This window comes from Tetrao urogallus (genome assembly GCF_951394365.1).
Source record: "Tetrao urogallus genome assembly, chromosome: 11".
NCBI lineage: Eukaryota > Metazoa > Chordata > Aves > Galliformes > Phasianidae > Tetrao > Tetrao urogallus.
Genome location: NC_136824.1, coordinates 18906328 through 18932394, shown reverse-complemented (window position 1 = coordinate 18932394; position 26067 = coordinate 18906328). Strand labels below are relative to the sequence as shown.

The 26067-nt window shown below is 48.0% G+C and overlaps 1 protein-coding gene across 1 annotated transcript in view; it reads left to right on the top strand.

Annotated features, from left to right (window-relative positions):
- Positions 1–7718: 7718 nt before the first annotated feature.
- The window catches only part of ARIH1 (ariadne RBR E3 ubiquitin protein ligase 1), a gene marked incomplete at its 5' end in the record, with an annotated part of 47187 nt that continues 28838 nt past the window's right edge, over positions 7719–26067 (top strand). Inside the window, one exon of the mRNA XM_079540928.1 lies at positions 7719–8078. Within this exon, the coding sequence (XP_079397054.1) occupies positions 7719–8078 (360 nt within the window). The remainder of the gene's footprint in view (positions 8079–26067) is intronic.

Sequence of the window (26067 nt, the reverse complement as noted above, 5' to 3'; positions counted from 1 at the left end):
GCGCAAAGCAGGCGGCAGCGCCAGAGCCAGGAGGACAAAGCGTGGTGGTCTGCAGCCACTGCGGAAAAGTGAGGGGCCAGCTGAAGTCCGATGTCAGCCTTGGGCAGCCTGGGAGCACATCCCCTGCAGCACAGCTCCAAAAGGAGGTGGTTCCCCAGGATGGAGCTCCTGGAGCGTGGGCTCATGAGCAAGGCCCAAACGGGGCTTATTGGGGGCACGTCAGGGCAGCGGGTGCTCTGACAAGGGGTGCTGTGGCTTGCAGTGAATCCTTATTTCAGTTTGTGTTGGTTGGCTGTTCACCAGACTTATGTAAAACGCTGTGATCACGGCCTGCGGTGAAAATATTCCAGTCTTTCTGTGTACTCTGTTGCTGTTGCTATTTTAGGGGCCCCGATGTCTCTGGGGGATGACTCAGAGAAGTTCGTTCCTAGCTGGCCAGCGTTAATCCAGACTAACGGTCTGAGTCAGGAGTGCATCTTTACATCAGAAAGCTGATGCCTGTTGCAGAGATACCTGCGGACACCCCGTGTTGGTCTGCAAGGGCTGTCCCGTTCCAGGCAGAGTGCAGCGGCTGAGCGATGTGCAGAGAGCTGTGCTCTCCACCACGGCATGAGGTAAAGATAGAAATTGGTTACTCTGCTGTAAATGGTGATAAAGCTGTCACGCTTTGGGTCTTTCTGGTTTGCCCACTTTTGTGGCCTTTGGGCTGTCAGTGGAGCTCTGTGTAACACTGCATTTTTTTATGGATAAAGCCATCTATTACGTCTCCCAATTCCCTGTATCACTGGCTGCATCTGCATTTAATCAGGTGCTAATTAACACCACTCTTTCTCTGAGTTCTACTTTTTCCTCATCAGATGAATTGATATCCATCTCCTTGTCTTTACTTGTATCTCAATGATATGAACCGTCTTCTTCTGGATGAAGAAATCTTTCCTCCCTATTGATCTCCAGTCCCAGCTCCATTTTCTAGTTTTTGATACCCCACTTCCTACTTTCTGCTTCCTAATGCCCTGATGTTAATCTCTTCTTACCTCTGTAGCTCACACAGCTGTGACAGCCTCTTATCCCATCAAGATTTCTCTGGATGGGAAGGAGAGTCGTACTGTCCTTTCCCATCTCTGCTCAAAGCATTTCAGCCACTCCTCTGAGCACCAGCTGCTATTGACTCCTCAATGATTTTTAGCTGTGAAGATATAAAATAACCTATTCTCTCAACACTCTCTAACACTGCATTTTTTTTATGGATAAAGCCATCTATTACGCCTCCCAATTCCCTGTAACACTGGCTGCATCTGCATTTAATCAGGTGCATGTTTTGCATACAGATTTCTCTGCTGGTGAGAAGCACGTGAGCCTGTGAAAGGGGAGCGGGGGAGGCTGACTGTCCCATGGCTGCAGTCCATCCCAACACCTGCTGGAGTCCTGCTGGATCTGAGCACATGCCTGGATGTTCTGCAGCGCTGAGTCCGACCCGTGCTGCCCGCTATTAAATCTGGCTGCCTCACTTTCTGGGATCAGTTTGCTATGCGTGATCATGGAAACCTTCGCAGGGTGCTCCCAGGGCTTTCCTGTTTGTTTTGCTCTTTCAGCCAAGTGTTATCTAACACTCTTGTTCCTGAACGAAGCCAGCTCCCAGGTCAATGGGCCTGCTGCTGCTGTGGCTAGAAGAGGGCTCTGGAGAACACAGACCATCTTCTGCAACTGCCTGCAGATCTCTGACTTTAATGGTTGAGGACTCAGAAGCTTTCGAGGCCAACTTGCTTTCTCCACTTGGTTGTTCATCGATGTGTCCATCGATTTGCACCTTGACCACTGCAAGTCACGCTACGTGCTGCCACTGAATGGCTTGGCAGATGCACGTGGCAAATGAATTTCTCAGCACAGTTCAGCGGCCTTGCCAGGTGACAGAGCACATGCAACAGGAGCAAGTATGAGAGATTCAGTGCAGGAGTGAATCTCAGCTCCAGGTGCTTTGTGAGGAGGAATATTTCAACAAATATGATCTTAAAAGCAGAGTCTAAGGCAAAGTGCTTGAGGGCAAGATGTGTTAATCACTCTGAAGGATTTGGGTTCCTGACTAAGTGCCACACAGCTCAGCCAGGTGGTATTTGCACTACCAGTATTATTTGCAAAGCCTTTTTGCTCTGGATTATCTCCAGCTTTTCAGTGGCTGAACAAACCTCTGTGATCTGAGGGGCATCTCAGCCCATGCTGATGGTGCAGGTCTTTAATGGGTGTGCAGGCAGCCAAAATCAGCCCCGAGGGAGGAGAGCAGAAGCTGGGCATGGAGAAATCTCCTGGGTTTCCCTTTTTCCACTGCAGCATCTCCACAGGTCTCAGGTGATAGAGTGTTTTTTTTTTTTCCCCAGGGATATCTGCTCAGCCCCACATGGGTCAGGGAGCAATGGAGCAGGAGGGAGGCAAGAGTACCAGCACTTTAGAAGCATTTTGGTACAGCAAACAGGGGCTCAGGGGTTGCTTGTGTCAGGGCCGTGGGGCTGCATGGGGGATCATTTAAACATCAGGCTCTGCATGGTGCTGTCAGATAGAAGGGAGACTGCAGTGAGTTATTGTGGAGGCTGAGTATTCGTGGCTGCTGTCCCTGGCTGCTCTCAGTCACATCTGCGGATCTAAGCAATCAGCTGAACTGGAGTCAGTCAAGCACCCATGGATGTGCGGAGAAGAGTTCCCCTGTCTGGAAATGAATGCAGGGAGGCCCTGCTCCTGTAAATCCCTTAAGCGTGTGCTGAACTTCGTGGAGCAAGGTGATTGCAATGCAGTATTTTACTCTTGTCAGCTTCAGTGTTAACAGTAGAATCACTTGTGTAATTAAGCTCTTGCAAGAATAAAATGAAAAAGCGCCAGGTGCCTATGGAGATCTAAATCATTTTTCAGACCAAGTAGAACAGCAGTTTTCAACTTTCCTCGGTAGTTGGAGTCTTAAAATTCCCTGAGGCAGCACAGATCCCCTCATAATGAACTGAAGCAGCAGCCGTGCTTCTTGTGGGTACCATTCACAGCCAGTACAAGGGGAAAGTGGGAACCCAGGGCTCCGCAGTGACGATTGAGTCAGAAACTTTGTAACTTTTGCAAAAAGCAGGACTAAAATTTCACACCAGTGAATACTTTTAAGAGGTACGTATTAGTGTTTTAAATTTGTTTTGTTTTGGACAAAACAGACCAGTTTTGTCACTAACACAAACTGACACATGCAGCTCTGGGCACAACGAGCAAAATTATCAGTAATCAGCAAAGTGCTGATTGGTATAGAGCCAAGGAAGAAGGCTGGGACCAAAGGAGAACCACATTTGTGTGTTGGCATTCTTCACTGCACAGAGAAGATCCCATCACTGTTTATAAATGTTTGTCACTGGAACCTGTTGTGAAAAAGGAATCAATAGAGTCTGAAAGGCAACAATTGTCTGACATCAACCCTGTGCTGGGTAGGAGGAGGAAGGCAACAAGAGTGTGTGTGCTGCAGGTGTGGGGAGCTGCTGTGACTGACAGTCCTCGCCAAAAGGTGAAGTTTCATTAACGCCTGGAGATTAACTGGCACACTGTGAGCAGGAAGTCAACCTGCCTTCCTTGATATATCTATGTGCAAGAAAATGTAAAGGCATTTCTAAATGGCTCTGTTGTGTGATGCAGTGAGATTCGCCCTGTTCCCGATGTTCCGGTGGAAGGCATCATTCCCATTCAGGGTAGGACAGTGACGGTACCTCGAAGAACTGCACGAAGCAGAAGGGGCATAGGGCAGCGAGGAGGCTTCGACCTCTGCAGCGTCGGCAGGGGCCAGGAGAGGGCAGCGAGGAGGCACTCACAGCTCGGGGCACGCCGACACCCGCGGCGAGGATGCTCGGGTGGCTGCAGGGCTGCGCGCCCGGGTGCAGGGCCCTCCCTAGCAACAGGAGGAAAAAACAAATTATGACACCTGGGTAACCCTGTCCCGGAGAGAAAGGTCATCTCTGGCTACGGGTTGGATCCGCATCCAAGTGTAGCCCTGAGGAAGTTCCAAAGCTCTGACAAAGCAAAATCCTACCACTCAAGCACCTTTCTCAACTCCTTGGGGTTCATATACTTGCTTACATGTAGGCGAGGACTCATGTCACCAGCTGGATAGGACACTGAGCCCCTGGGGTGACAGTCACCCTGGGGACACACCACTGCTCTGTGACCCTTATCTGCCAGGACACAGGCAGAGCTGGGCAGTCAGCCACTGCCTGGCACAGAGGGTCCTGGAGATACGTAGTGGGAGAGGATGTGAGACAACCAACCAAGCCACTGTCACTTGACACATGAGGTGGCACCAGCCTGGCAAATGTCCAGCTGGTAAGTCTGGAGCTAAACAAAGCCGGTGTTATTTATACTTATGTAGGACAGGATGATTAATGCCCAGGCCTTTGCCATTCCAAATAAGTCGGATAATTAGGGAGCTGACTTTGTTTACTAGTAGCTTGGCATAAGGGAATGTATATGCCCAGCCCAAATATCTCCCCAGCCCCACGTGCACCCACATGTGTCACTGCGATGCACTCCTGACCTGGCCATCTCAGGGCAGCTCAGGGACAGCAGGCTGCCAGCGTGATGCTCTTGGATGGAACACAGGCCTTTGGCAGGGTCCCCAAATGCAGGTGTTGCCCCTCCTGCCTTCCTGGCGCAAAGCAGCCATCATTTTGCACTGCCAAGCACTTTCTCCTTCCCCTGGGTGCCCATGGGATCTAGGAAGAGAACAGAGCCTTGGCATGAGAGGGGTATTTGCAGGGCTTTGCACAACTGTCTGGGGAGGACATGGGGCAGTGAACTCATTGGGAGCAGCTGTGATGCTACAAAACACACAGGGTTGATTTTTGGCACTGCTTGTATATCCAAAGCTGCAGACTGGTACCCAGAAAGGTTTCCAGAGAGATTCTCCCAGGAAATCAAACACCTAACCTGCTTGGATCCCCAGGGACATCTACCTGCGTTACCCTGAACTGAAGTCCCTGACACTGTAGCTATCATTATGCTTTATGTGCTCCAGCAGAAAATAAACATCTCATTTTCTGCACGTGCCTCTGTCTGTTTCACAAGGTATTTATTGTTTGTGCTGCATAAAGATGGTGGAAGCACAAGCAGGAAGTGGGATCCTGTTGTGCCAGGTGCCGCACAAAGTGCTGCAATGACTCCTGCCCGTAAGAGCTGATGAAACTCATCACACCTACACTGTGTATTGTGAAGCAGAGTATCCCCCGCCCTCAGGGCACGGGTCATTTGCCTTCAGGCAAAGAGGGTGAATAATGTTACCACATCAGAATGAACTGCGTCACCCAGGTAGAAATAATTCCCCAGGCTAAGAGGAAGCAGAAGATTATTGCTGTGGAGGGCAAAAGGTGGCCCTGGAGTCCTCCTGGGGCTGCACAGTCTCCTCACATCCGCAGTGAACAGCAGTGGAGGATATGGGATCAGCTGGCTCTCCTATGGGCCAGGCTGCAGCCTGTTACCAAGCCAACCAGAGTCCCTTGCGCTCCCCAAACGGCTGCAAACAATAAGCCCAGCTCGCCTCCCCCATCCCTCAGCTGTACCAGGCTGAGCACGTCTGATATCGGAAATGGAGAGGTCTGGAGAAAGCCCACAGGTTGTGGGCAAGCTGAGCGGTCAGGGTGCTGCAAGATCTGAAGGATGCTCAACTCCTGCAGCATCCTAGCATCCTGGGAACCATCTCGGTGTCTGTATCTACCCTGCGAGTGTCCAAGAGAGACCCTGCAAGGGACGGAGCCACCTGGGAGCTGCAGCCCCATGTCCCTGACCTGCCCAGAGCACTCTAGAACACCATTTGCTGTTTGCAAAAGGTCTGTTTGTGACCATGTGACAAAGGCACTAGTGCATACTCTGTCTCCTGCAAAATGCCAGATTCAATAATAAACAGTGACAAGGCACTATGTGATGCTGCCCCTTTTTATAGCACCTATCCTGTGAGATTTTTTGGGGGGTTATGCAGCCCATTGGAGAAAGGCAATCTAGCCCAGCACAACTGTGAAAAACTGGGTATTTTTATCTCTGCTGACCAGACGGAGCACAGAGGCACCTGGCACGGCTGGGGTCACACAAGGCTTCATGGCTGGGAACCAGTGAAAAACATGTCAGAAACACTGCCTATCCCTGAGCCCACAGGGAGGTATTGCTGTTCAGCATTTGAACACTGTCTGCTGCTGTGTGGTCTTCCCCACAAGCAGAATTACCTGCATGGCCCATGCCAAGTCAGTTTTCCTTGGGAGCTATGTGTGGATCTGCTCTCCTTGGAAAATATCGTCTGTGCACAGAAACCCACTGCTCGCAGTCCTGATATCCAATCCCTTCCTGGGACACTGGAGATGGCATTCTGAAACACAGAGATAGATAGGTCTGATAGATCTTGCTTGTGAGGCGCTGCCCCCAGCCTGCACGGCCAGGGCAAAGCCTTGCACATCCGTTCTGGTGCTAGCACATCACTGAACATATTTTCCCTCACATCTTCCTTATAATTCCCTTTCATTTTCTCACATTCCCTTATCATTTCCCTCACATTCCTCTCATGTTTCCATCATTTTCCTTCTATCTTCCCATCACATTTCATTCACAGTTCTTTCCTTCACATTTGTCTCATACCTTCATTTCCCTCACATTTATATTGTTGCCCTAATATTTTTCTGTCATTTCCTTCACATTTCTCTTGTTTCTTTCCTTCTCATTTTTTTTATTTCCACATATTGTCTCCCACATTTTCCTGTCAATTCCTTCACCACTTTTCTTCACATTCCTTGGTTTATTTCCTTCAAATTTCCATTTCCACTTTTTTTTCCCCTCATAATTCCACTTCCTTCACATTTTCCTCCTGTTTGCCAATTCCTTCAAGCTTCCCTCACATTTTCCTCATTCACCTCACATTTCCATCATTTCCTTCACATTTCTTTCCTTCTCATTTTCCTATTTCCTATTTCCATTCATGTTTCCCTCACATTTCTTTCCATTTCCCTCACACTCCCTCATTATTTCTGCTATTTCTGTTGTACTTTCCTTCACATTCCCCTCACATATTGCATTCCTGTTTCCCTAATTTCTTTCCTTCCCACTTTCCTACTTCCCCATCTTTTCTCACATTTCCCTGCCATTTCCCACATTCCTCAGCAATTTCCTCACATTCCCCTCACATTTCCCTATTTCCTCATTTTTTTCTCTCGCATTTCTGTCCTTGTTTCTTTCCCTCACATTTCTCTATTTCCCTCACATTCCCCCCATTTTTTTGCCACTTCCCTCCAATTTTACCTTCCCGCTCCCCTCTCATTTCTTTACCTACGTTACCTACGTCCCCCACATCCCCTCACACCCCTCCTGCTCATCCCGCACAACGGCAGCGCGCACACCGCCAACCCGCCCGCCCCGCGGGCCGAGGCGGCCTAATGCCACACTCAACATGGCGGCGCGCCACACCCAAGATGGCGGCGACGGGCGGGAAGAGGCGAGCGGGGCGGCTCAAGATGGCTCCCGGCGGGGCGAAGGGAGATGGCGGCCGCCGCGCACGCGCGGCGCGTCACGCCGCAGCACGTCACGCTCCGTGCCGTGACGTACCGTGCGTGCGCGGCGCGCGGTGACGGAGCGGGTCGGCCGCGTCTCTTTGTTGGCGCTGAGGCGGCCGAGGCGCGGCGGGGCCGGGAGTGAGGGTGGGGGGCGGGCGGGAGCCTCCAGTTCACCGCCTCGCCATGGACTCGGACGAGGGCTACAACTACGAGTTCGACGAGGACGAGGAGTGCAGCGAGGACAGCGGCGCGGAGGAGGACGACGAGGACGACGAAGAGGACGAGCCCGACGATAACCTGGACCTGGGCGAGGTGGAGCTGGTGGAGCCCGGCCTGCGCGTCGGCGGCGAGCGGGACGGGCTGCTGGGCGGCGAGACGGGCGGGCTGGGCCCGGGCGGCGGCGGAGGGCTGGGCGGCGGGCCGGGCCCCGGCGGCGGCGGCGGCCCCGAGCAGGAGGAGGACTACCGCTACGAGGTGCTGACGGCCGAGCAGATCCTGCAGCACATGGTGGAGTGCATCCGCGAGGTCAACGAAGTCATCCAGGTGCGGCTCCGCTCCGTCGGGGCGCTGCGGGCGGGCGCCGGGGCCGAGCGGCGGTTGCGGGCGGTGGAACGCGGCCCCGGCCCTCCGCCCCGCCGCCCGGGGGGTCGGGGTGCCGGCGGCCCCTCCGAGCTCTTACTTCTAGCCCTATTTCTGGGCGCTTGGCTTTAGGCGTTGAGTTGAGACAAACGGCGTCGCTGCCTTAGGTAAAACCGGCCCGGCTGCGGAGCCCCGCGCTGGGGAGAAATGCGAGGCTCCGGGCCCGGCACGCCTCCCCGGCGCACGCAGCTTTCTGCGGCCGTCCGCTTTTCCTGCGCTTTCCTTTTGTTCGGGTTGACGCGGTGTTGCTCGGAGGCCCGGCGAGCGTATTGCCGGCGCTGCTCCTTGTCCAGGAATGTGGTGCGGAGCGGTGTGGGGGGGGGGATCGAATTCACCGTGTGAACTCGCGGCGCCCCGAAACCGGGCGCTTTCAGTGCTAAATGCGAGCTGCTCCGGCGAGTGGTGCTGCCCGGCGTGCGGCTGCTTTAACGTCTTTAAAGTGTTACGTGCTGTAAAGCGAGTTTATGGGAGCTTGCTGCAAACAACAGCCCCGGTGCTCACGTAGGAAATTGGTAAACGGCACTTCCGAAGTCAAAGTTCATAACTTTAATAATAGCTGTGTGTGCGTGGGACTGTGTAGAGACTCTTGCCTTTTGCCAGCGTGCAGCTAAGGAAGATCTCCTGGTCGTGGATGGATATTTCTGTGCTCCCAGGATCCTGACACGTTATTGATCTTAATGTAGGGAAATGAAGACTTGCAAACAGGAAGCAGACATGCAAACATTTGGTAACTTGAAGTTTTTCGCACTGAGGTAGTGATTAAGGTGGTGACTATTTAGTGAGTAAGGCTGTGATAATCACGAGCTGTGTTGGACAGGCGCAACCGTTTGACCTGCGTTTGCTTAAGTGAAGTGATGGAAATGTTCTGCCAGTGAGGAGTGCTGAGCAGGATCCTGTTTGTGTGTTTCCTAAGTCTGGTGGATTCACCTGCGGGTTCTTTAGGAGCTGACTTATTAAACAAGCTCCTGTTTTCTGGCCTGTGGTTTCTCTTCTTCTTTATGCTGCCCCTGAGCTGTACAACTTGAGTGCTTGGCCTCAGTATAGCAGAACTAGTGACCAGAAGTTGATAAAGGTGAAAGGACCCTTTTCTTTTTGTACCCGGGGAGGTGTGACCCTGCCGCAGCTGGCTCTGTGGGATTCTGCACAACGTAGCTGATCTGCAGAACTGCCTTGGCTGCAGCTGTAGATCTTGCTGTTGGATTTGCTGTAGTTATTTCTGGTTTAGAAGAGTGAACAAAGCCAATTTGTTTAGAATGTCACGAGTAAACCTGGGACCTAACGTCAGCTTAGGCATCACGATGCATCGGAAGAGGGTAGAAAAACATTCAGTTGTTCCAAACTCCTTTGAAATGGCACCTTACTTCTACTTCTAGTCTGTCTGGAGGTAAGTGGACCTAATTCAGTTGGTGCTTCAGTATTTGCTCATCCTCACTTCTCTTGCTTGCTGTGAAATCTTCCAGGGCTCTGTTCTGTATATTTCTTTCTTTTGGCTCCCACCCAAGATTGCTGCTGCTGCTTTTCTGGTTCACTAAACCTTTTCTGGAGTCACGTTGGCTCAGGATCCTGCTGCGGATCCTTGGTTGCAGCGCTGTGATTCACTTGTTCCAGTCTAGTGCTGAGTGGCCGGTCCATGTGTATCTCACTTTGGTTCTTGTTATCAAATGGTAAAGGTTGTGGCTGCCTGTTGTGATGCCTGGAAACTTAACTTGCTTGCTGCCGAGGCGCCAGATACCTGGAGGCTTTGGCTGTGGGGCGTGTGCCCTCTCATCAGTGGCACTACCGGTTTCTGGTCAGAAGTAATTAATAAAGCAGGCTTTTGTTTTTCAGTTGATCACTTTGCAGTTGCAATGAGAAGGAAGGGTATCAGCGGGCCTTGAAGCATCTGCAAGGAAGCCACAGCAGATGTAACTTGCACGTGCAGGGTGCCCTTGTCCTGCAGAAAACACAGTCCTGCAAGAGCTCTTCGCTGGCTGGGAGAAGTACTAGTAGAAGGAGTTGAATTTATTTGCCCATCCATTTTGCTGCTTCCCAAATGCAAGCTGTGCAAGAAAAGCATGAAGTTCTCAGGACAGGGATTTGATGTGATGAAGACTTTGCTGAGGCTGTAGCTGACTTGTGATCAACTTCCTGGCTGCAAAGCGTGTAATTTGTGCTGTTAGCGCGTAATGAAAACGGCTGCTCAGCACCGAACTGGTGCCTTTTTGTCCTGTGGCCTCCGAAGACCGCTGAACTCGCAGCGAGCTCGGGCAGTTTCAGTGTGAGTGACTCAGATGTTCAGCATATTTTGCATTCGCTTTCTTTTCTCAGGGCGTGAGTTTTCAGGTGTTTAATGATGATTTTTGCAAAGTATTTAACATTTATGCTGATGACTTGATTTGATTCTGCATTTCACACTCTTCTCCAAGCGCGAAAATAGGGATGTTAATACACCCCTAACCTTGTGCTGTGGGGTAAGAGAGACTTCAAAACTCCACCTCAGATCTGAGCATTGCTTTCTTTAAATTACACAGCGTGGAGAAACATTCCATGGGTTGCTTAGGGTTTTGTTGTCTGAGTAAGTGGGCAGATTTCTGGCATCTTTATCCAAGTAAATGGGCGTCTTTTGTCCAGCTGCTGGCAGAATAACTTAACTGTGAAAACCTTGATGTAAAGGTGGTATGAAAAGGCTTCCTCTTCTGAGAGGTATCTTCCCTCAGTTGGATGCTTTCCCTGTATTTTTCCTCTCCAAACTTGGGGATGAGGGATTGTCCAAAAAGTTTCTACCATCATTACATCTTCATATATATATATCACTGCTATTTCAATCTTTGCTGTAGATTTTCTGAAAATAAACTTGGTAGTGTTCAGAATAGCACGTTTATTTCTACTCTGAATAGAGCACGTGATGCTCAGTGCCTCTCTAGTCCTGCTTGGCTCTGCGTTTTCGCCCTGTTATAAGCTTGTGCAATTTTGGTATTTGTGAGTTGCGTTCATTTTCCCTTTTGGCCGCCCTTTTCTGCAGGCTTTGGCGTTGTTGTGATGTCCCTTGACAACGTGTGTTCCTTCTGGACTTTGTCACCGTGAAGTGTTGAAAGTGATCAGGGTGCAGCTCTGAGGTGGCTGGGATTTAAAACAAAATTCTGCGATGTCGGAATTTCTGTGCTGAATGTTTGTTCCTATTTAAAGGATATTGCTTTGGAAATAAGCGTCCTTGCTGGATAAAAGTGTTGATGTGAAATGAGTCCAAACCAGCGGACTGCTCTGAAGTTACAACATTGTGCTTGTTTGGCTTGGTAAGGAGCAGATACCCCAAATGCTGCTCTGCGGCTAAATCCAGCTCTGTTACAGCAAGCTGAATCCAGTGTGGCTCGGGAAAAGCGATCTAATTAAACACTGGCCTCACTTGCTTGGACAGAAAGTGCTGAATTCCAGTTACAGCTGAGGAAGTCTCCCCAGCAGTGGTGTAATGCAGTGCTATTGGCAACGTGTCAAAATATGTTGTCCGAAATAGGAATGACTTCCCAGTGAGCAACAAGAATCGCTCCTGTCATGCAGGGCTGTGCTGAAGACTGTATTTAATGTTAGAAATGTCATCTTGAGACACCCTGACTGCTTGAAGCTGCTTGACAAGCATTAGGTAGGAGGCCGTGGGAGGAAAGCACTGGAGGCTGATGCTGCTCGCGTTCGGGTCTGTTGCTCTGCCTGCACCAGGTGAGCTTGCCAGCCTCTGCCTTCTCATTCTGTGTGGTTAGTTATTGATGATTAAATCCAGTTGGGACCCTAAATGTTATGATGCTGGAAGGAAATGCATTGTTAAACTCCACGGTGCTGTCACACGGCGTTTATAAGGTGTTTCATTATTGGAGGAATGTGTTCAGTGTTTCCAAGGAACGGAATAAACTTCATTGTGACAAAGAGCTCCTGAAATCTGCTACAAGTCATCACTGTGAGGCTTTTGGAAATGACATTATCTGTTCCCTGGCTGCCAATTCATGTAATTCTGAATAGAATAACTTTTTTTTAGATCTATTATAAATTTCAGAACGTCAAGGTAGAAAAGCCTGTTCTATCTGGGAAGTCTCCAGAGTAAGCTAAACCTCGTGCTTCAATGACCCGTTGGCTTCATGCTTTAGCTTTCTGTTTCTCTTAGGCCAGATGTAAATCTCATGGCTGGCCATGAGTGAAAGCTGATGCCGGGCTGCTCTGTTCCCCCAGCGCTGTGCAGAAATGGCAACAAAGCGGGCAGCTCTGATGGGCCTGTGGCTGCAGGGTGGACTGGCGTGTTTTGGGGGCAGTTGCAAAATGAAACTGAAAACACTTTGTTCTTTTTTTTTAGCTCCTTTAAAACGCTTGTTTATAAACGAGAAGAGAAACAAATAGTAGCTGCAGCCATTGGTATTCCCTGTGATTTAATTCTGTTTGGCGGAACCGCAGGTGCCACACAAAGCAGAAGCTGCATTTCTGCTGTATTTTGGGGGTGGGTGAGTTGCAGCAGTGTTTGTGGTCCTTGATGTGAAACAAGAACTGTTTCTGGCTGTTAGAAGCGTAATTAAATACAAAACAATAGCTCACATTTTTATACTTATCCCAGTCTCCAACTCCTTAGTGTTATACTTGCAGGAATTAAAACCCGATAATAGGAAACAAACCCACATTCAGGATGCTTTTTGTGTTGCTGTGGCATGGCATGGGAGGGCAGTGCTATGTCTGTTCAGACCTACTTGCCCAGTGCTCTCTGGTGAGCTGTGCTAGATTTGGGAGCGTGGTGCACAGCATTCCAGTCTGACAGGGCTGCTTGAGATGAGAGCTGAGAGCTGGAGGACCGGGGCTTCGGTTTGATGTGATGCCATAAGCTCGTAAACAAGAAGCAGCTCCCCGTACTGCAGCTCTGCAGGGTCCCCCTGCCACCTGTTGAATCCTTTCCAGTTCTCTGTTTGGAAAACAAGCTCTCTCCTCTTGCTCCATGGTGAGATGAAGCAAACGAGGAGGGTTGGTGCCAGCTGTAATAGCCTGCTTGGAGGGAGCGACCTCTACACTCTGACCTGTGCTCCTGGTGTAATTGTGAGTCACAAGCCTTCATGCAAAAACAACGTTGAAGAGTCTTTTCTTTCAGGGTTGTGCTAACATGGGATCTGAGAATATTGCAGGCGGTTTTTCTCTTGTTTGTGGCTGTCTGTGCTGTGTTATTTGGAGTCCATGAAGAATGTTTGGAGGCTTGTCTGTATGGGTGTGCAGTGCTGCTGAATTTCGTGAAATCACTCCAGCTTCTGCACTTGCAAGAGATTGCAGCCTCACTTATTGTAAAGTGAACCTGCCGTGTGCATAGCTATTTGGGAATGCCAAATGGTGCATTTGAGTGCAGCCTGGAATACAGATGCTGCGTGTTTGAGGAAGGAGCTGGTGTGGGAGCATGAAGGGACTGATGTTGTCTGAGCCAGAGCAAAATCGTCGTTCTTAATTTGGTGGTGGAAATTCTGATAGTGAAATCATCGTCGTGCTGGGATTTTTTTGTTTGGTTGGGAATGTTGAAAGCCTCGAGTTTGCCCGGCTCCTGCTTTGTTCTTCAGCTTCCTTTTAGCTTTTGATCTGGAGCTGGGATGGCTACTGGCTAAATGAACGCTTTGAGAATTGCTGTTGAAGGCGCCCTAAGAAGCTGATCTTCATGTGTAACTTGGCTCAGCATTGTTTGTGCTTCCCAAATTGGGGCCTTTTAGAATCTGAGATGTCCATATAACTCTGACAGTTTCAAATGAGGTCCCTTGTTTACATGGCACAGTACTGCTGAGTAACAGGTCTGGTATTCAGGGTAGTTTGCTGCGGTGTCTGTTGTCATTCAGTGTGAGCTCAGTGGGTCACACAGGTATCTGCACCCTCACAGAGGCTGAGAACTCTTGGTCACATCAGGAATAATTTCAAATTCTGAGTCTAGGTATTTTCAGCAGTATTTGGAACAAGGAGGAGACTAATAAGCCATGCAGAGACTTTTTTTCAGGAAAAATACTGCTTTCTCTTGTGGCATAGCCCCCTGCTCTGGTCACGTTGGTGTGCCCTGTGTTATGGGTTGCATTGCAGCACCTCCTTGGCCACCTTGCTGCAAAACCAGACAGTCTGGGAAGGTGATTGTGACTCAAATGCAAGGGAGAAAAGGGCTTTCTTCCAACCCACTTGGTTATCTGGGGGGCTGAAGTACCCTCTGCCTTCTGGGGCACCGTGAACGTGTTTCTTGATGTGGGGAGGGATCCAGCTTTGATTGCTTTGTATTTTGAGGAGTTTGGGGACTGGAGAGTGGTAATCTCTAACCCTAGAGATTAAAAGCTTGTTTATTTGTTTATTGTCTTTATTGCACATGAGGAAAATTCCCTATACTTGCTATCGATAATGTTCTTTAATAATGTTTTGTTTGTTGCTTCACCAGGGAAGGGATGCCAAGGTTTAACTCTTTTCCAGCAGCTGAGCAGGACGGAGCAGGAGCTCTAGCTAAGAGGATTCTGCCTCGGCACAGCTGAAGTTCTTCTGGAGTGGAGAAAATAAGTGCAGAATGAGAAGGGTTTGTATAGTTGTGCCTGAAAATAGTCAGCTGGCAAAATAACTTCCTTGGGTCACAGTGCAAAGATTTCAAACTTAAGGCTGCTTGTTCTTAAGGAGAGAGCAGCAGGAGACTTTCTTTCCCAGATAAACAAAAAAAAAGGAAACTAGAAGTGATTCTGAAGGTTTTCACTTCTACCTGGTGCTATGAGCTGGGTTGGCCTCTGAAGGGCTGTGCTAAGGAAGCTGCATGAGCTGTGCTGAGTGCAGCTGACCTGTCTGCTTGAGCAAAACCTCTTCAGAGAGGAAGTAGTTGGTATCTGAACGTGCCTGTGATGTAAAAATCACAGGAGAGCACACTTGATTCTGCTGTTCCTGTGCTGCATGCATGCGTGGATGGGGATGAAACAGAATGAAGTACTTCTTTGGGTCATTTCCTTCCAGGTAAGGGATGGGATCGGTGGTTAAATGCACTGCTTCTTCCCAGCCAGCAGCCAGTTTGCTGTTTGACCCTGTGCAGTCACTTTGTCCTGTTTTCCTGACTCGAAGTCATAGTGGTTGAATGGTTGGCAGCAAAAGAAATCGTGTAAGCTGGAGGCTGAGCTTTGGTAGCAGATTTGGAGTTTGTATAGAGTTTGTTCTAGGTACACTGTAACTTCTGAGAGTGCTCTGGATGACTGTTGTAAACTCAGATCCCCTCTGCAGCTGATAATTTGGGATTGTGTGTGTTGTGTAACACAATAGGAAGGCAATCAGTGTTCCTTTGTCTGGCAAACAAATGTGGAGAGGGATCTGGGGGGAATAGGAGAATTCTCATGAGTGAATGGCCTCCCTTGCGACACAGGGTGAGAAGAATAACTGAAGTCTTAATGATTTACATCCTGTTGAGGCTCTGGGATCTGAGAACCAGGGAGGTGGAAGGAGTAGTTTGGAAATAGGAAGAATTAAGGACTTTGTTTTTAGAGTAAGTGAGCATATGTCAGATCTATGTCTCGAGGGACCCAATGAGTAGGCTCCCAAGGTGTCATGAGATGCCAGAATAGGAACTTAGGAGTGACAGAGCTTTGCCAATCAGTGTATTCCAAAGCTAGATTGAGTGCTGACTTGTTAATGAAGAGCTGGGAAGAACACTCCAGCATGTAGTCAGCTGTTTGGATTCTCTTCTGGGTGCTCTTGCAAACTCAGGTAAGCCCAGGCAGTAAGTTCTTGCTGTAAAATGAAGAATGCAGGTTCTCACTCTGCATTCTTCAGTTCACCCAATAGGTGCCATTAATGTGGAGCTGGTTTTTGTGTGAAGTGGAAGTCTTCAGAGTGTAATTTTACCTGGTGTGCACATCCAGAAGTATTAAGCAACAATTTCTAATTACTGTGAACATCCAATGAACAAACATGTTTAATGTCCTCGTTTGTGTAATTAGTAATACTTCTGTGATTACTTGAAAGGCTCTCTGAGCAACTTGAGGCTTTCTTTTTCAATTTTATAGATATTTTATTTAAATAGCATTTATTATTTAATGCATGTTTTATGTGCATTAGCGTATTCTGTAAAGACTCTTCTGATGCTCATTTTTTTAATCTTACTTGGGGAAGTGATGTATTTGAAACTTCCTTGTTTGTATTGCTAGGAGCTGAAATTAATAGCTGAAGATACTTTTATGTTTAACCAAGATAGCCCATAGTAAATGTAAGCGTAGTTAGGTAAGACAGTGACCATTAAGTAGAGCTTGACACGGGTCCTGGACCGTTGTACTTAAGAAGTGAAAGATAGTTTATCTTCAGCTGGGGAGGTAAGCTGCAGATGGTTTCATGGTGCTACCAGGAAGCTGCTAGGAGGCAAATGTAGTGCAAAGCAGTGCTGGTTTTTGGGATGCCTCATACTGAAACTGTGTAAGGAGCAACTTGGGGGTGTTTGGGATCTGTCATCTGCAGGCACCAGGGTGTAATTCCCTTAAATGAGAAAATGATGGGAAGAAAATGGGAAGGGTTTCTTATTCTCCCCCACTGCTTTGTGTTTTGTTGCTGTTGTGCAGAATCCCAGCGGAATGCTTCTCCAACTCAGGTGTGCTCAGGTAGCGAGCGCAGCAGATGGAGGCTGCGGTTGCGGTTTGGTGTTCTTAGAGGATGGGAATGAGAATGAGCAAATGAACTGCCAAACCCTTCATGCCTCCAGAACGGCCCTTCTTCAGCAGTGGCTTCTGTTTGAGGTGTGAACAGGCAAAATTGCTTCTCGAGTAGAAATTTTGGCTTGTGAAATGGGATGTTGCTGGAGCTCTGTTTTGCTGGTTATGGAACTAAGGCTAAATGAGTGTAATATGGTGAATAAACTGCAAAGTCATCATTATAAATGGTCTGAGCTAGAAGAGGCTTGCTGGGGAAAGGGTACTGGCAGGCTTTCCTGGTGCAGATGCAGTTTCTGCCAGGAAAAAAAAAGTGCTTTTGCAGGTATAGCTTATTTTCTATGGGGAAGTGATATATTCTATAACCAGATCTGCTCTGGGGCTTTTGCCAAAGTGCAAGTGTTGCCAAAGATTACATCCCCAAGATGTATCTGTGATCGTTTCATGGGTCTATCTAGTTTTAAAGTGTTAAGATCACTAATTCTGTCTGTTTTTGTAGGCTACACTGTGGGCACTGCCAGAGTGGACTTGCTTCTTGTTTCTTAAGGTTGACACCACATGTGTGCCAGAGCACTTACAACCAGTAGCCAGCGTGTAAAGGAGCCCAGGGCCTTTATGCAGCGATGGGCAAGTCAAGGCAGCCCAAGCAAGCTGTTTCTTTTTTTCCTAAAGAATTGTATGTGCATTGCTGCTTTGGTGAGTGGGGGAAATTTCCTCTCTGTCTGAGTGTTGTAGAGAGTGAGCAGCTTGTTAAATGTGTGCTGCTGTAGGGAAGGAACAGAATCCGAAGCAGTTAGGGCTGGAGAAGAGGGAATTGTCACATTTGGATCCTCACCAAACCGAAGCCTGGGGAGGAAAGATAAGATGAAGGATATCAAGGATTTCTGCTTCCTAAGAATTCTCTTATAAATGCTACTGGCTAAATGTTCTTCCACTAAGTCTGTATTTCTCATCCCTTGTGCATCCCTAGAGAGGTTAACAGTTGCAATCCCTGGTGGCTGTGTGTCAACACATATTAGACAGCCTGATCTCTGCAGTGAAGGGTTTTTCTTTTAATTGGGGTAGTTTTTGTTTAGCTTTCCTGATCGAATTTTAACTTAATTGATTTCTGTGAGTGCTACTCGTATGCTGCTCATCCAAGAAGTTACTTTGGCTTACCACTTTCTACTTCCTGTCTGTCTTCTCTGTTGGAAGACATTAATTATAATGTTCTGAAGTGGAAGTCCAGATTGAGGCAGAGCCTACGTAAGCAAGTTATTTATTGGGAGGTTTTTGCATAATATTTCACCTCACGAGTACTGGTGAGTCCAAGAGCTCTGACTCTGATTGCAGAAGTTAGCCTTTGCTTTTGTTCTGATTTCTTAGAAGACCAAAGCACTGGATAAGCAAACACTGCAACAGCTGCCAGGTGAGAAGCACGCATCTGTGTCCGCCGTGTCTTCTGGGTGAAGATCTGTGCACAGATCCCACGTTTTGTCAGGGTAACCATTGATTTTTGAGGAGTTGTGGGGTGAACTCGAGGCAGCCCGCGGTTGGGTTGGGTTGTCTTTCACCTGTGATAAACATCTCATCTGTCTGTGCCCTGCTGGTCTAGATGCTCTCCTAGAGCCCAGTAACAGAAGTAAAGGGAGGCAGATCATCTGACCACTGAGTTTTAACTGGTGTTGGGAGACATTTAGGCTGAATATCCATGGGATGTGATCATCTGCTTGTGTGCCATCTGAAGACAAGTCTCTCTTTCTTTAATCATCGCCTGGGAAAACTGGTGAGACCAGCAGAGGAGTGATCTGAGAGGCCAGAGGCTTTTCCAGAGAACTTCCACACTAATCCAGGAAATCAATTAGTTATTATTGTTCTGGCATACATTTGACCCTACAAGCAGATCTGCTATGGAAATTGTCACTTGGGGGTGGAGGGGGGAAGAATAAAAGCTGTCAGGAATTTACCCTTTCCAGTTTGTGTGCTGGTGCAGTGGCTGTCAGAAATGCTCTCATCATAGCTGTTTGCCTGACTTCTACCCACTTGAAGCATGCAGTGGTATTACTTCTTGAATGCACAGTGTTTTTTGTCTTCAGAAACATCCTGGTGTTCGGACATCACGACATACTATGGGATACTCTTCCAGGAATTACTGCAGTGCAGACTTTTTTTTTTTAAAGTGTAACAGATTTTTCAGTCAGATACAACTCCAGTACAGCATGCAGATTTTTAATGTACAGTAACTGATCTTTGAGAATGAAGTGGTGGTTTGGTCTGTTTGAGAAAAGCACGGAGGATATTCTTGTTTTGTGTAACTGCCCTCAGAAGAGCAGATTTTCATACTTGTTCTGTGTGGTTGTATGGCTGATGCAGCACTGATGTGCTCCCCAGGAGAAGCCCAGTTTGATACCTTCCCAGGTACACTCACAGCACCCTCCTAAGGCTTTTACTGTCTGTTCAGTGTTGGAGTGGTTTGGCCAGGTGCTTAAGCAGCAGAAAGGAAGCTGTACTATCCATAGGCTGTTCTGGCCAGTCTTGTATTCATCTGGATGAGATGTGAGCCTTCTGAATGATGTGTTCTGGGGTGAGTGCTGAAGTTGCTCGTGGGATGACGCAGGAGAACAGTGGCTGTAATGTGCACCAGATCGTACTTTGGTATGTTTTGAAGCCCTTTGGGACGTGGAAATCTGGAAAGCCTGTTAACACGGGGAGAGCCCAACTTGGATGTGCTGTGTGGTGCTTGGGAGGCTGATCTCACAAACAGAGGCTCGTTGGCAGCAAGTCCCTCTTGTCCCAGTTGTACCAACCCAGCTGTCTGGCCTTGTTTTGATCTTGGTTCTGGCTCTGGTCTGGGTCAAAGTAAACCAGCAAAGCCCCTTTGCCCAGCTTGTTAATTCCAGCTGTCATTCAGGGTCGTCGTGTTAAAAAATGCTTTCCTGTTCCTCTTGAGCCAGTGCTGTGCGTTTCCCTTCAAGCCCCACATAAATGAACTGTCTTACAGGTGTGAGGTAAGAAATGAAACAATAACCACGTGTGTCTTCTAGGCTGCTGTGGAACTAAACATAACAAACAGTGCTTCTTTCTGCTGTTGGAGATGCTTATGATCTACAGAAAACCAGCAGCTTTCTTCTGTCTGGTATAGTTGGATCCATTTGCAGTATGTGGAGGTAAACAGTAAAAGTTCAGTGTGTGTATTGTCAGGTGGGAGTGGGAAGTGATGAAGCCGTGGGTCTTTGACTTCAGGGTTGCCCTTATATAGCATAATCACTGGGCTGGATGTGGTTTTCTTCCTCTGCTGTGCAAGATCTTAAGGAGCCACTGAAATAGTAAATGACTGAATTATAAAGAGATGATACCAACACCTTCTCCTACTCTTACGGCAAGTCTTTGCGAATCGGTGGGTGGGAGGCAATGGGCTGAATTACCCTATTTTGAAGCACACCCAGCTCCCATGTGCTCCCACTCCGCTTCTCTCGGTGTGTCAGCTGTAGTCGCTTGGTGGCAACTTAGGAAACTATAGATGTGACACGTGGGGATTTCTCATGATGGGAACCACCAGAAGGAGCAAAGTACTTGGTGTGGTGCTGCCTCTGAGGGCAGTGAAACTACAGCATGCTGTGATCTGAGTGAGTTGGAAGTGGGATGTTGTTTTGTGCACGCTCAGAGAGCTCAGGTAATGTACAGGGGCATGACTTGCCCAGGGTCACAGTGCCTCAGCCTGGGGTCTTTGTTCAGTAAAGAAGAAGTAAAAGCCAAAATGTTTTTCAACTGAGATGTGTCAATTAGTGATTAATATCTCTATCAAACCGTACATCTCCTCGTATAAGGTTGATCATAGTTGAAAACATTCAGTACAGCCTTCCCCAGCACTCAGTTGTGCAAGTGTTGAGCTGCTGGTGGAGCTTGTGCAACTGTTGGAGAACACATTTGAGCATAGCAAGTGTGTCCAATGTTCTTTTATTCAGAATTAGAATAATTTAGATTATTTAGTATTACAGTGTGAATTCAGCTTCGGCATTCCCAAATTTGCTAATTCATCCCAGAGTTGTTGCTTTAGGATTTTTTTTTTTTTTTTTTCAGATTTAAAAGCTTTGTTAGACAATGGTTTTTTGTTGTGGCTTTTAATCATTAACCTGAAAACTTTCCAAAAGGCTCTGAGAAAATGTGAAGCAGCTGACTGCTTCGTTTTTCTCTCTTGAACCAATTAACTCAAGTAATAGAATTTTCTCCGAAGTTGCTTTTTATTATCTTCCTCTGCTAGAAGAGTGTGTGTTCATCAGCTAGAAACAATCAGCAAAGTGCAGATAGGTTACAACAAACTGAGATCTTGATATCAAGCTACTATGTGATGCCATCACGTAATGGTCCTAATTCAATAATTCTGCAGAACTTAATTTTCAGAGTTAGAGATGATGTGAGAAGGGCAATTAATGAGATGAAGTCAGATGTTGGAAGCCAAGGAGATGAGGCTGAAGTTGATGGATGTATTGGATATGCACTGGATAGCAGCTGGGGGACAGCAGCAATAGCAGGGAGTTAGCCTGGCTTCGTGCTGAGTTGGTTGGAAGTGCAGGAAAATGGTAAATTTGGGTGATTCTGTGCTATAAACTGTACTTCAGCGTGGCTTTGGTACGACTGTAGGATGCAAAGATCAGATCGTGAGTGGGATGTAATGTGAAAGGTTCAGGTTTCTTTTCTTAGTAAGGTTTCTGGCAGACTTTGGAGGGGGTCCACGTGTGCTTGTTGTACCCATAAGCTGTGACGTGGCTGATGGCAGCAGTGCACTGCGACGTGGATTTCTCCCAGGCCTCAGGGATGGCAGAAGAGAGGATGGGTGAGCAGTGGTGGACTGATGCGTCGCGCTGCTGTCCTCGTCTTCTCACAGAGCGCACTCGTGGTCTGTAACTGAGCCAAGCTATATTAGGTTACACAAAAGTTTTCTAGCAGCTTTTCAGAGCACTCGGTGTTCTTGAAAACTAGTGAGCCTGAAGATAAACCCTTCAGGAGATCAGCTCCTGGAAGTGCTCCATGCTTAGATCTCATCTTCTGCGTTTGGCTCCTGGGAATTTTATTAAGCTGCTAGAAATGGGTTTGTTTGTGAGATTTCCTGCAATTGTCTGGTGTAAGAATAAAGGGGAATGGATCTTCCCAAACAAAGGTCTCTCAGCACATTTGTGAAGCAATGCAAACTTTATGGTGACAGTGCTTCTGTAATGCAGTTTTGGCTAAAAGCTTGTCTTAAACACTTAAGGATAAACATACAGAGTCCAGAGGTTACCTGTATGGAGCTGGGAGGCATGAAGCGAGGAGCAGTGGTGGTAGAACAGAGCAGGTGTAAGCCTGGCAGGGTTTGCAGTGACTGAGTGATTGTTGGGGTGTTTGGCTCCTGATCGGTGGTGGCATTAATGCAGATGAGTGTTGCCTGTGCTGAGCCATCCCTTGCAGCCTGGAGCCATCCTGAGGGCAGTGGGGACGGCACACCTGGTGCATCCAGTGCTGAGCTGCAGTGAAAGGCAAGCCAGAAGTCTGGAATGGACCAAGAAATCTTCCAAACCTTCTCATGGTGAAATTGCTCCTAGTTCACCTGCTGTCAAATGTGGCATGTTGGTTATTTGGGTTATTCTCCCTTCTGTGGCACATTGCACACGGCGTTGGGAAGCCTGGGAGATGCCGTTCGATCCTGCACGTGCTCAGAGGGCAGCTGTAATTTCCACTCCGTGCTCCTTTGCTGGCAAGTGCAGTGTTTTTCACTGATGAAATATTTACAGTGGTGGCATGACACCAAGCAGATGTCTGCCTGGTTGTTTCACACAGGTGGAATTTTGACCTCTTTTTCTGTGGCAACCCGTTGCTTTCCCACCAGTTTGTGTGATGTTTCACTAGCAAGCAGAAGTCTTCATCTTTGCACTCAAGTACTTTGAAACCAGGTGCTTTCCTTCATGACTACTGGAGCAGCTTTGTTGAAAACCAAACTGGAAGCAGCATCAAGTTCGTATCGATGGAGCAAGTCTTAGCAAGCTGCTGCTAGTAGGAAATAAATCCTGCAGCTAGGATGAAAACTCTTGCCATGATTAAAGGGCAAAATGCAAAGCCATGGAATGGAAGGAAACAATGAATTCATCAATACCAAGCGTGAGGGAGATGGGAAAGTCTTCTGTTGGAGGATGGGGCTTAAGATGAGCTGTTAGTAAATGGTTTTTATCTGGAGTGAATGCTCCAATTGGAACAGCAGCTTACTCCCAGCACGTGCTGAGAAGCTGGAATCTGAAAGATGCTGTTGTCTGGAAAAACCGTGCAGCTTGTCGTGACAGATGAAGACACGAATGGATCAAGCACTGCAAACTGTCATTCAGCAAACTACTCTGCTTGGAAATACACTTTTAAACTGATGCGCTCGTAATCTTTGATTTATAATTCACTTAATGTCTTTGTGCATCCAGGTTCCTCCTTTCCCTTTGTGCCTTTCTTTAGGTGGCCAAAAAAATGGAACTCGACACTTGTGACCCAACTCCTGAAATCCTGCTGAATCAAAGAATTTCATTTCAATTTGTGCTGCTTCTTGGGAGAAGTCCAGATGTGACTTCTGGACTTTGTAGCTTCCCTCCGTATCCAGTGTGCATCAGCAAGTCTAAGAATCGTAGGATAGATACAGATGGTGAGTGTTAATACCTCCCCTAGGAGTGGGAGGTGGAATCTGTTTGAAGCAGACTGGGACCTGGCTGCTTTGTGAGCCTAAACAAAACCCCAGCTGCAGCCTGCCTGTGTCTGACTGGGCAGAGCTGGGTGTTGTGGCTGCTGGATGTTGTGACAGCATGTCTCCGAGTGCCCGGAGGATTTCAACAAAATGGCTGCGCTCCTCAGCTCTCATTTCTATCAGGATATCAACAGGCTCGCTGCCCCGAGCTGCAGCCAGTTGTCCTCAGCTCAACGTGGAGAATTTAATAGATGCCTGTTGTAAATGAGATCTACTTCAGCTCTCGTCAAACCATGTCTGAATGAAAACGGAGTGTCTGAATGCGTCAGCTTTCCCTTAGTTTCCCATCTGCTTCTGGCTGTTTCGTTCAGTTGTTATTTTATTTTTTGTTAAACAGAAGATGCTCTCTGTGAGAGCAGGCATCTCCCAGTGTGGCAGTAATCCTGTCTGAGCAGTGCTGGGGCCTGCTCGTGGTTAATCCCTGCGTGAGCATGATCGTGCGTGCAGGTGGGGAGCTGTCTGGTCAGGATGGGAGGGAGCCACTGTGTGTGTGACACCAGCATCCGCAGAATGCTTCGGTAATGCTTGCAGGTGTCCCAAGTGACTGCTGATGTTTCACATGGTGCTGCTGCAGAGCTGTAACAGGACCAGTATCAAAGCAGGGGTTGGAACCCAGTTATTTTGGTGTTGTTCTAACCGTGGATGCAATGAGTGTGTCTTAGGACCCTGGTAAGGGACGTGGCTCCTCTGTGACTCTCATTGAGGTGGGTGCTGGGATTTACATGATCCGGAGCTGCTCCCAAATAACTGAGAGAAGGATGTGTGTGCAGGCAGTTTATGCTGAGCAGCTGTTACTGGCACTTCCCAGGTGTGCCTGGCCACGAATTAGGCCAATCCCTCATGCCAGAGCTTTTTGCATTTATCTGGGACTTGTATTATGCAAACCAAGCCTGTCATCGCTGCCTCCCTCCTCTCCTTGGTCTTCCCTGCGTGACGCAGGCACGGATTAAATTCCTGCATGCAATATAACGAGGGCAGAGCAGTGTTAGTCCTCTGTATCAGTGAAACACCTCGTGAGGTTTTACATTTCAGATTGTGGATGGGCCAAGCAGCTATTTCTGGTAGGAACTTGTCGTGCTGCTGCTGTTTCCTTTTTTTTTTTTTTTTTTTTTTTTAATTCAGTTAACATTGAACAAATTGTGCTGTAGCTGCATGAAGCTGAAGCCCAGCAAGCAAGCCACTGAGAGCTACTGATTTGTGTTGGATTTGTGATGCTTGATACTCACCGCAGATCAATTTATTTCCTTGCTAACAGCATAACTTACCGTTCGGAACAAGGAAAACTTGTCTGCCTTCTCTTCTTCGAAAGAGAAAACCCAGGCACTGCACCAGTCACCCCCTTAGCCTGCTAAGCAGTTAATAGGCAGTCCCCACTTGTAGCTTTGGAGTGGTGTGGGCGAGGGACTTGAATTACCAAGTTCCTTACAGCTGTGTACATCTGTGTAGGGCAGTACATTGAGCTCTGCTTCGAGGCAAGATGCATCTTAGAGAAATGGAGATTTCCTCAGAGCAGGAGTTGTGCTGGCGCTGGGTGTTCAAACCAGGGTCACTTACAGATCAGCTTGCTTGCTGAAAGATGAATGTTCACCTTTCATTACTTGGCTCTAGAACGCGTGCATGTTCAAATGAGCTATTCTGAGTTTCTAAAGCTGCTTTGCTTCATGTGAGTTTTTTAGGCTGGAGGATTTTCTTATTTTTGGCCTTAAACTGTACTGGTATCGATGAGCATATGAACACACTGAAGAGGGAAAGAAGTGTGACTTATAGCAAAAACTGCAAGGCTAATTCTTTGTGCTCACGTTTTATCTCTGAGGCTCTGTTTCAGTGACTGTTGGTGTTGCTGCTGGAAAATGCTGTCATGCTGGTCCTGAATTCCTTATTCCTGCTCTGTCCCATGTGCTGCTGCAGCTAGCTGTGTGGTCAGGCAGTAAAAGAGACTGGGGACAGATTAGAGGGGAAAAAAGTCAATTATCAAGGTGGTAATTTGCAGTGTTGCAGCATTAAAAAAAAAAAGTTGCATTCCCGTGGGATGGTGAGTGCAGGATGTGCAGATGTGTGGCTGAGGGTGGGACTGATGCTCGGGCTGGCAGAGCTGGCTTCTGGCAGCTTGAAGTTGTAGCTATAGCCTGCAGGTTCTGAAATCACATTGCTGTTTTGTGTCCTACTTTCCAGCAGCCTCAGAGTCTGCTGAAAATCTGCCCCGAGGCAAACTTCCATTTTGGTGTCAGATGGCAGAGGACGTGCAGCCAGTCCTGGGGTGCTCTGCTGCCTGCGCTGTGTGTGAGCAGCCCTCACACTGAGCTGGAACGGCTTGGGTTTGGGGAATTAAGGCACAATTCTGGGGTGTAAGAGATGGCTTCTGTTGGGTTCCTTGGCTGGAAGGGAGAGGTGAAGTTGGAGGAAAAACTTGTGGACTTTATTTCTGGACCAGTTGTCCTTTCTGCATTGTAGCAGCATCCTGGTTTTATGTTGTGTAAGCACGTGGGGCATTGAGATGCTGGGCCTTTTCTGTCTGTCCAGACAAACTCTTTTTTCCAGT